At 60.3% G+C, this 10,000-nt stretch overlaps 1 protein-coding gene across 1 annotated transcript in view; it reads right to left on the bottom strand.

The window, feature by feature from the left end:
* The window catches only part of gtf2h4 (general transcription factor IIH, polypeptide 4), a 91,142-nt gene that overhangs the window by 61,519 nt on the left and 19,623 nt on the right, over nucleotides 1-10,000 (bottom strand). Inside the window, exon 5 of the mRNA XM_087978962.1 lies at nucleotides 3,333-3,429. Coding sequence (XP_087835088.1) covers nucleotides 3,333-3,429 — 97 coding nt within the window. The remainder of the gene's footprint in view (nucleotides 1-3,332; nucleotides 3,430-10,000) is intronic.

Here is a 10,000-nt window from a genome sequence, read left to right as displayed (position 1 = left end):
CTCTCTCTCTCTGTCCATGTCGCTGTGTGTGTCTCTCCCTCTCTCTCCCTGTCTGTGTCGCTGTGTGTGTCTCTCTCTCTCTGTCCGTGTCGCTGTGTGTGTCTCTCTCTCTCTGTCCGTGTCGCTGTGTGTGTCTCTCTCTCTGTCCGTGTCGCTGTGTGTGTCTCTCTCTCTGTGTTGTTGTGTCTCTCTCTCTCTCTCTCTGTGTTGTTGTGTGTGTGTCTCTCTCTCTCTCTCTCTCTGTGTCGCTGTGTGTGTGTGTCTCTCTCTCTCTGTGTTGCTGTATGTGTCTCTCTCTCTCTGTCTGTGTTGCTGTGTCTGTCTCTCTCTGTGTCGCTGAGTGTCTCTCTCTCTCTCTCTCTCTCTGTCCGTGTCGCTGTGTGTGTGTCTCTCTCTCTCTCTGTGTGTTGTTGTGTGTCTCTCTCTCTCTCTGTGTTGTTGTGTGTGTCTCTCTCTCTCTGTCTGTGTTGCTGTGTCTGTCTCTCTCTCTGTCTGTGTCGCTGAGTGTCTCCCTCTCTCTCTCTCTCTCTCTGTCCGTGTCGCTGTGTGTGTCTCTCTCTCTCTCTGTGTGTTGTTGTGTCTCTCTCTCTCTCTCTCTCTGTGTCGCTGTGTGTGTCTCTCTCTCTCTCTGTGTGTTGTTGTGTGTCTCTCTCTTTCTCTCTCTCTCTCTCTGTCGCTGTGTGTGTCTCTCTCTCTGTCTGTGTCGCTGTGTGTGTGTCTCTCTCTCTCTCTGTCTGTGTTGCTGTGTCTCTCTCTCTCTCTCGGCCCAACATTGAGGGCCGAAGGGCCTGTACTGCGCTGGAATGTTCTACCTGAGGCCCCAACTCTGTTCAATGCCACCCAGGCCACGATATCGGGTAATGGCTGCACTCTTAAAGACTGCGGGCCCTGCCAACTTCCCAGCGATATTGCTGAGGACGTCTGCCCTCCCAAGCCAAGCTGCAACACTGGCATCCACCCGTCCAATGCCCACGTACGCCCGGCTCACAAAAAAACCTGGGCAAACCCAACTTGGCCAACTGCTTGCCCCAGTACTACTTCAAGTGACGTGATGGAGGGACGGCGTGAACAGTGCGATCAAGCAGCACTCATTCAGCAATCATCTGCTCGCTGACAGGAAGCAAAGAACCAGGGAGTGCTGGAGCCTTAGACAGGCAAAAGGTGGCTCAAAAGAAAGGGTCACTGGACCTGAAACGTTAGCACTTGTTTTCTGTCTCCCACAGGCCTACCTAGTTGCTGCAGCAGTCTCTATCTCTGTTTCTATTCCTCACTGACGCCCAGTTTGGGTTCCGTCAGGGCCACCCAGCTCCCGGACCTCATCACAGCCCTGGTTCAAACATGGACAAAATAGCTGACTCCCAGAGGGGAGGGGAGAGGGACAGCCCTTGACGGCAAGGCCGCGTTTGACCCAGCGTGGCGTCGAGGAGCCCTGACACAACGGGAAATCAGGGCCCAAACACTCCGCTGGTCGGAGTCTGGAAGATGGCCGCGGTTGTTGGAGGTCAGTCACCTCAGATTGACAGCATCTCTGCAGGAGTCCCTCAGGGGAGTGTCCGAGGCCCAACCACCTTCAGCTGCTTCATCAATCACCTTCCCTCTGTCATAAAGGTCAGAGGTGGGGATGTTCGCCAGTGTTCAGCTCCGCTCCCACGCCCACAGATAGGGAAGCGATCTGGATCCATAAACAGCAAGACTTGGGACAAAAATTCCGGTTTGGAAATAAAATAAAAGGTGCAGGTAGCAATCACACCATTTAAATGGCGGTTAGGTCCTCCAGTAAGAGACAACCTCACCGTGGTTACTGGACATCCAATGGGCTTTAGCATCACTTCTTGGCCACTGTCAGCACCCTGGGACTTAGTACTGACCAGAAACTGGACTAGTCAGGTAGGAACACTGTGACGACAAGAGTAGGGCAGAAGCTCGGAATCTTGCAGTGAGTAACCCACCTCCTCTCTCTCCATTCACCATCCACAACACACGAACCCTCAGGCAGGCAGGTGAGTTGGGAGATATTGAGTGGCTGAAATGGAAGGATCTCCTAATTATGGCTTCGATAATCTTTCTCTCCTTCATCCGTTCACGGGATGAGGGCGTCTCTGGCTAGGCCCAGTATTTATCGCCCATCCCTAATGACCCAGAAGGCAGTTTAAGAGTCAACCACCTTGCTGTGGGTCTGCAGTCACACACAGGCCAGATCCTGATTTCCCTCCCGAGAGGGCATCAGGGAGCCAGGTGGGTTTTTCCCAACAATGGATTCATGGTCTTCATGCGACCCCGAATTCCAGAATTTTTTTTGTTGAATTCAAACTCTACCGTTGGCCGTGGTGGGATTTGAAGCCGGGTCCTCAGAACGTTACCTGGATCTCTGGGTTAACAGCCCAGCGATAACGTCATTAGGCCATCGCTTCTCCCATGTTATAGAGTCATAGAATCCAGACAGTGTGGAAGCAGACCCTTCAGCCCCACAAGCCCAAAGAGTACCCCACCCAGACTCTACCTTTACCCTGGACTCATGCAGCTAAACCCTACACATCCCTGAATATGGAGGGCAGTTTAGCACGGCCAATCCACCCTAACCTGCACATCTTTGGATGTAAGACGGTGAAAGTTAACAAACTTAAACCTACAGAAACGAACTGAGATCAGATACAAGGGCCTGCCTCACACAACATCGCCCACAAAACACATATGCACGCTTTAGTATTGGACGGAAAGGTTTGCACACAAGGATTTGACAGAATCGGTCAATGCATCATGTCCCACACACTATTCTTGGGTAGAGTGAACGGCCAGTTCCTGACTGCTCATTATATAGTGTTAACGAGAAGTGTGCAATTAAACCGAGAGAGAGACAGAGACAGACAGACAGAGATGGAGAGACAGACAGAAAAAGACAGAGAGAGAGAGACAGAGAGAGAGAGAGAGACAGAGAGAGAGACAGAGAGAGAGAGAGAGACATAGACAGAGAGAGAGACATAGACAGAGCGGGAGACATAGACAGAGAGAGAGAGACAGACAGAGAGACAGAGATGGAGAGAAAGACAGAGAGAGAGAGACAGAGAGAGAGAGAGAGACAGAGAGACAGACAGAGAGAGACAGAGAGACAGAGAGACACAGAGAGAGAGAGAGAGAGAGAGAGACATAGACAGAGACAGACCGAGAGAGAGAGACAGACAGAGACAGACAGAGAGAGAGAGACAGACAGACAGAGACAGACAGAGAGAGAGAGAGAGAGAGAGACAGACAGACAGAGACAGACACAGACAGAGAGAGAGAGAGAGACAGACAGACAGAGACAGAGAGAGACAGACATCAATGAAGTGACGCACCTCCCAACGCTCCATGGCGTACTTGTCTAGGGAAGGGATGTCCCGAGCGTGTTTGTCAGGTCCTAGTTGACTGGTGTCATCTGCCCAAGGTTTGCCACTGCGGGAAACATGGCATACAAGGAATAAACCGTCATATTTCTCCATCGCTCAGTAATAACACTGCGCGCGCGCACACACAAACACACACACTCCCTCGCAGGTGGGGGTCACTGAGAAATAGTACAAGAGCCATTCATATGAACACATTGAATCAAACGATGATATCTCTCACACACTTCTCCTCCCGTGCCCTCACCATCACCATTTCAGCCCATTGAGTCCATACTTACCCTCCAAAGAACACCCCACCCAAACCCAGATCCACCCTGACAATATTCCTCTAACCTAGCCCTTACACCAAGCCTGCACAGCCCTCGGCACTATGGGTAATTTCCCATGGCCCATCCACCGAGCCTGCACAGCCCTCGGCACTATGGGTAATTTCCGATGGCCCATCCACCGAGCCTGCACACCCCTCGGCACTATGGGTAATTTCCTATGGCCCATCCACCGAGCCTGCACACCCCTAGGCACTATGGGTAATTTCCTATGGCCCATCCACCGAGCCTGCACACCCCTAGGCACTATGGGTAATTTCCCATGGCCCAATCACCTAGTCTGCATGCCCCTAGACACTATGGGTAATTTACCATGACCCAATCACGTAGCCTGCACGCCTCTCGGCACTATGGGTAATTTGCCATCGCCCAACCACCTAACCTGCATGCCCCTAGACACTATGGGACAATTTAGCATGGCCAATCCACCCTAACCTGCACATATTTGGACTGTGGGGGGAAACCGGAGCACCCGGAGGAATCCCACGCAGACACGGGGAGAATGTGAAAGTCCACACAGTCAGTCACCAGAGGGTGGGATTGACCCCGGGTCCCCAGCGCTGTGAGGCAGCCGTGCTAACCACTGGGCCTGTCCTTATGGTCCTGGTAGACTGTCCCCCTTCTTGTCACACAACACGCCATAATCACACTCAAGGTGTGATCGTTGAACTGAGCCACATCTCATGAGGTGTTGGTGCCAACTGGAAGTCTCACTCTGGCACGGTGTAATATAATGTTCTGCTGGTGATGGTCATCTGCCAAGTCCCAGCACTAGACCCAGTCCCAGATGTGGATTAGCACTGATCTGGGGGGTGGGGGACCAGAGAAGCACTTTGACTTTAGAGGTAAAGAAGCCGCATCTCTCGTTGTTTCTTTGACGACCTTCCCTTGGATTGCTCCATGTAACTTGATGACCTGCCTCTGTCGCAGGATTTTATTTCAAGTCTCAAGCATGGGCCCGTCCGCAACAGGTGAGGGGTCAGGGGGCCGTCCGCAACAGGCGAGGGGTCAGGGGGTCAGCCCGCAACAGGCGAGGGGTCAGGGGGTCAGCCCGCAACAGGCGAGGGGTCAGGGGGTCAGCCCGCAACAGGCGAGGGGTCAGGGGGTCAGCCCGCAACAGGCGAGGGGTCAGGGGGTCAGCCCGCAACAGGCGAGGGGTCAGGGGGTCAGCCCGCAACAGGCGAGGGGTCAGGGGCCCGTCCGCAACAGGCGAGGGGTCCGGGGCCCGTCCGCAACAGGCGAGGGGTCGGGGCGGCCGTCCGCAACAGGCGAGGGGTCGGGGCGGCCGTCCGCAACAGGCGAGGGGTCGGGGCGGCCGTCCGCAACAGGCGAGGGGTCGGGGCGGCCGTCCGCAACAGGCGAGGGGTCGGGGCGGCCGTCCGCAACAGGCGAGGGGTCGGGGCGGCCGTCCGCAACAGGCGAGGGGTCGGGTGGCCGTCCGCAACAGGCGAGGGGTCAGGGGGCCGTCCGCAACAGGCGAGGGGTCAGGGGGCCGTCCGCAACAGGCGAGGGGTCAGGGGGCCGTCCGCAACAGGCGAGGGGTCAGGGGGCCGTCCGTAACAGGCGAGGGGTCAGGGGGCGGTCCGCAAAGGGCGAGTGGTCGGGGGGCGTCCACAACAGGCGAGGGGTCGGGGGCCATCCGCAACAGGCAAGGGGTCAGGGGGCCATTCGCAACAGGGGAGAGCCGGGGCCATCCGCAACAGGGGAGGGGTCAGGGGGCCGTCTACAACAGGCGAGTCGGGGGGCCGTCTACAACAGGCGAGGAGTGGGGGGTCAGCCACAACAGGCGAGGGGTCAGGGGGCCGTCCACAAAAGGCGAGGGGTCAGGGGGCCGTCCACAAAAGGCGAGGGGTCAGGGGGCCGTCCACAAAAGGCGAGGGGTCAGGGGGCCGTCCACAAAAGGCGAGGGGTCAGGGGGCCGTCCACAAAAGGCGAGGGGTCAGGGGGCCGTCCACAAAAGGCGAGGGGTCAGGGGGCCATCCACAACAGGCGAGGGGTCAGGGGGCCGTCCACAACAGGCAAGGGGTCAGGGGGCCATCCACAACAGGCAAGGGGTCAGGGGGCCATCCACAACAGGCGAGGGGTCAGGGGGCCATCCACAACAGGCGAGGGGTCAGGGGGCCATCCACAACAGGCGAGGGGTCAGGGGGCCATCCACAACAGGCGAGGGGTCAGGGGGCCATCCACAACAGGCGAGGGGTCAGGGGGGTCAGCCACAACAGGCGAGGGGTCAGGGGGCTATCCGCAACAGGCGAGGGGTCGCGGAGTCATCCGCAACAGGCGAGGGGTCAGGGGTCAGCCAAAACTGGCGATGGGTCAGGGGGCCATCCACAACAGGCGAGGGGTCAGGGGGCCATCCACAACAGGCGAGGGGTCAGGGGGCCATCCACAACAGGCGAGGGGTCAGGGGGGTCAGCCACAACAGGCGAGGGGTCAGGGGGCTATCCGCAACAGGCGAGGGGTCGCGGAGTCATCCGCAACAGGCGAGGGGTCAGGGGTCAGCCAAAACTGGCGATGGGTCAGGGGGGCGTCCGCAACAGGCGAGGGGTCAGGGGGCCATCCACAACAGGCGAGGGGTCAGGGGGGCATCCACAACAGGCGAGGGGTCAGGGGGGTCAGCCACAACAGGCGAGGGGTCAGGGGGGTCAGCCACAACAGGCGAGGGGTCGGGGGGCTATCCGCAACAGGCGAGGGGTCGGGGAGCCATCCGCAACAGGCGAGGGGTCAGGGGTCAGCCAAAACTGGCGATGGGTCAGGGGGCCGTCCGCAACAGGCGAGGGGTCAGGGGGCCGTCCGCAACAGGCGAGGGGTCAGGGGGCCATCCGCAACAGGCAAGGGGTCAGGGGGCCATTCGCAACAGGGGAGGGGTCAGGGGGCCATCCACAACAGGCGAGTCGGGGGGCCGTCTACAACAGGCGAGGGGTGGGGGGTCAGCCACAACAGGCGAGGGGTCAGGGTGCCGTGCACAAAAGGCGAGGGGTCAGGGGGCCGTCCACAAAAGGCGAGGGGTGAGGGGGCCGTCCACAAAAGGCGAGGGGTGAGGGGGCCGTCCACAAAAGGCGAGGGGTGAGGGGGCCGTCCACAACAGGCGAGGGGTCAGGGGGCCGTCCACAACAGGCGAGGTGTCGGGGGGCCGTCCACAACAGGCGAGGGGTCGGGGGGCCGTCCACAACAGGCGAGGGGTCGGGGGGCCGTCCACAACAGGCGAGGGGTCGGGGGGGCCGTCCACAACAGGCGAGGGGTCGGGGGGGCCGTCCACAACAGGCGAGGGGTCGGGGGGGCCGTCCACAACAGGCGAGGGGTCGGGGGGGGGCGTCCACAACAGGCGAGGGGTCGGGGGGGCCGTCCACAACAGGCGAGGGGTCAGGGGGTAATCCACAACAGGCGATGGGTCGGGGGGCATATACAACAGGCGATGGATCGGGGGGCCAGCCACAACAAGCGAGGGGTTGGGGTGTCAGCCACAACAGGCGAGGGGTCAGGTGACCGTCCACAACAGGCGAGGGATCAGGGGGCCAACCACAACAGGCAAGTGGTCAGGGGGCCAACCACAACAGGTGAGGGTTCAGGGGGTCAGCCACAACAGGCGAGGGGACAGGGGTGCGTCCACAACAGGCGAGGGGTCGGGGGGTCAGCCACAACAGGCGATGGGTCAGGGTGGCGTCTACAACCGGGGGGGGGGTCAGGGGGCCAACCACAACAGGCGAGGAGTCGGGGGGTCAGCCACAACAGGCGATGGGTCAGGGGGGTGTCCACAACAGGCGAGGGGTCAGGGGGCCATCCACAACAGGCGAGGGGTCAGGGGGCCGTCCACAACAGGCGAGGGGTCAGGGGGCCAACCACAACAGGCGAGGGTCAGGGGCCAACCACAACAGGCGAGGGGTCAGGGGGCCAACCACAACAGGCGAGGGGTCGGGGGCCAACCACAACAGGTGAGGGGTCGGGCGGTCAGCCACAACAGGCGATAGGTCAGGGGGCCGTCCACAACAGGCGTGGGGTCAGGGGGCCGTCCACAACAGGCGTGGGGTCAGGGGGCCGTCCACAACAGGCGAGGGGTCGGGGGGTCAGCCACAACAGGCGAGGGGTCGGGGGGTCAGCCACAACAGGCGAGGGGTCGGGGGGCCGTCCACAACAGGCGAGGGGTCGGGGGGCCGTCCACAACAGGCGAGGGGTCGGGGGGCCGTCCACAACAGGCAAGGGGTCGGGGGGCCGTCCACAACAGGCAAGGGGTCGGGGGGGTCAGCCACAACAGGCGATGGTTCAGGGGGCCATCCACAACAGGGGAGGGGTCAGGGGGCCATCCGCAACAGGCGAGGGGGTCGGGGGGGTGTCTACAACAGGCGAGGTGTCTGGGGGCCAGCCACAACAGGCGAGGGGTCGGGGGGGTCAGCCACAACAGGCGAGGGGTCGGGGGGTCAGCCACAACAGGTGAGGGGTCGGTGGGCCATCCACAACAGGCGAGGGGTCAGGGAGCCATCCGCAACAGGCAAGGGGTCGGGGGGTGTCTACAACAGGCGAGGGGTCTGGGGGCCAGCCACAACATGCGATGGGTCGGGGGGTCAGCTACAACAGGCGAGGGGTCAGGGGGCCATCCGCAACAGGCGAGGGGTCGTGGGGCCGTCCACAACAGGCGAGGGGTCGGGGGCCGTCCACAACAGGCGAGGGGTCGGGGGCCGTCCACAACAGGCGAGGGGTCGGGGGCCGTCCACAACAGGCGAGGGGTCGGGGGCCGTCCACAACAGGCGAGGGGTTAGTGGGCCATCCACAACAGGCGTGGGGTCAGGGGGCCATCTACAACAGGCGTGGGGTCAGGGGCCGTCCACAACAGGCGAGGGGTCGGGGGGTCAGCCAAAACAGGCGATGGGTCAGGGGGCCATCCACAACAGGGGAGGGGTCAGGGGGCCATCCGCAACAGGCGAGGGGTCGGGGGGAGTCTACAACAGGCGAGGGGTCTGGGGGCCAGCCACAACAGGCGAAGGGTCGGGGGGTCAGCCATAACAGGCAAGGGGTCAGGGGGCCATCCACAACAGGCGAGGGGTCAGGGAGCCATCCACAACATGCGAAGGGTCGGGGGGTCAGCCACATCAGGCGATGGGTCGGGGGGCCGTCCACAACAGGCGATGGGGCGGGGGGGCCGTCCACAACAGTCGAGGGGTCAGGGGGCCAGCCACAACAGGCGTGGGGTCAGCCACAACAGGCGTGGGGTCAGCTACAACAGGCGTGGGGTCAGGGGGGTCAGCCACAACAGGCGATGGGTCAGGGGGTCAGCCACAACAGGCGAGAGGTCAGGGGGCCGTCCACAACAGGCGAGGGGTCAGGGGGCCGTCCACAACAGGCGAGGGGTCAGGGGGCCGTCCACAACTGGCGAGGGGTCAGGGGCCATCCACAACAGGGGAGGGGTCAGGGGCCATCCACAACAGGCGATGGGGCAGGAAGCTGGACTCTGTATCTAATCCATTGTGTACAGGACCCGGCTGCTTTCTGCAGGCACGAGGTGTTTCAGTTCCAGGAACTGGGCAGATGCGATTGCAAATTGATTGCGTCGAATGTACAGTTATTATCTCGCAATGAAAATGAGCACTCAGGGAAGGCACCGTTGCTATGGTTACTAAAAGCATCGGCAAATTAATTGCTGCAAATTAGGGGTCTATTCGGCGGAGGTTGGGTCCACTGTCTACTCCAGACACATACATTTGGCAGACGGTCCTGCCCGTGTCAATGGGGACTGCCCTTCTCTCTACAATCACATGGGAGTGGGCTCTGCCCACATGTACCATCAGGGGCCTTGTGTTGAGTCAGCCCATTCCAGACTGAAAAGGTAAAACACTGCACACGCTTCGATATGAGAAACGTACTGAGAGCTGGAGAAACTCAACTGGCCTGGCTGCCTCTGTGGGGGATTTCTGAAGGCGACTCAAAACGTTAATATCTGATTTTCTCTCTCCACACAGAGGCTGCCAGACCTGCTGAGTTCCTGCAGCACACACTTGCGCTTGTTTCAGAGTGAAGAGTGCAGAACAGTTGGGGCTGAAGGAAACGAGAACGGTCTCCTTCTGCAACTCCATGACGTGACCAATGATTTCGGGAGCGGGGAGAAAGGGTCGCTCTCTGCCCACCTTCTCTCTAACACACACGCTCCCTCACACCCTCTCTCACAAACAGACTCACACACACTCTCCCTCTCACACACACACACTCTCTTCCCTCACACACACACACTCTCACAGACTCACACTCTCCCTCACACACACACTCTCTCTCTCTCAGACTCTCACTCTTTCTCACACACAC

Source organism: Chiloscyllium plagiosum, unplaced genomic scaffold (genome assembly GCF_037043375.1).
Source record: "Chiloscyllium plagiosum isolate Xiang-an unplaced genomic scaffold, Cpla_swu_hap1 HiC_scaffold_35, whole genome shotgun sequence".
In the NCBI taxonomy this organism is placed as follows: Eukaryota; Metazoa; Chordata; class Chondrichthyes; order Orectolobiformes; family Hemiscylliidae; genus Chiloscyllium; species Chiloscyllium plagiosum.
The sequence above is the reverse complement of the archived record's forward strand: the minus strand, read 5'-3'. Positions and strand labels throughout refer to the sequence as shown.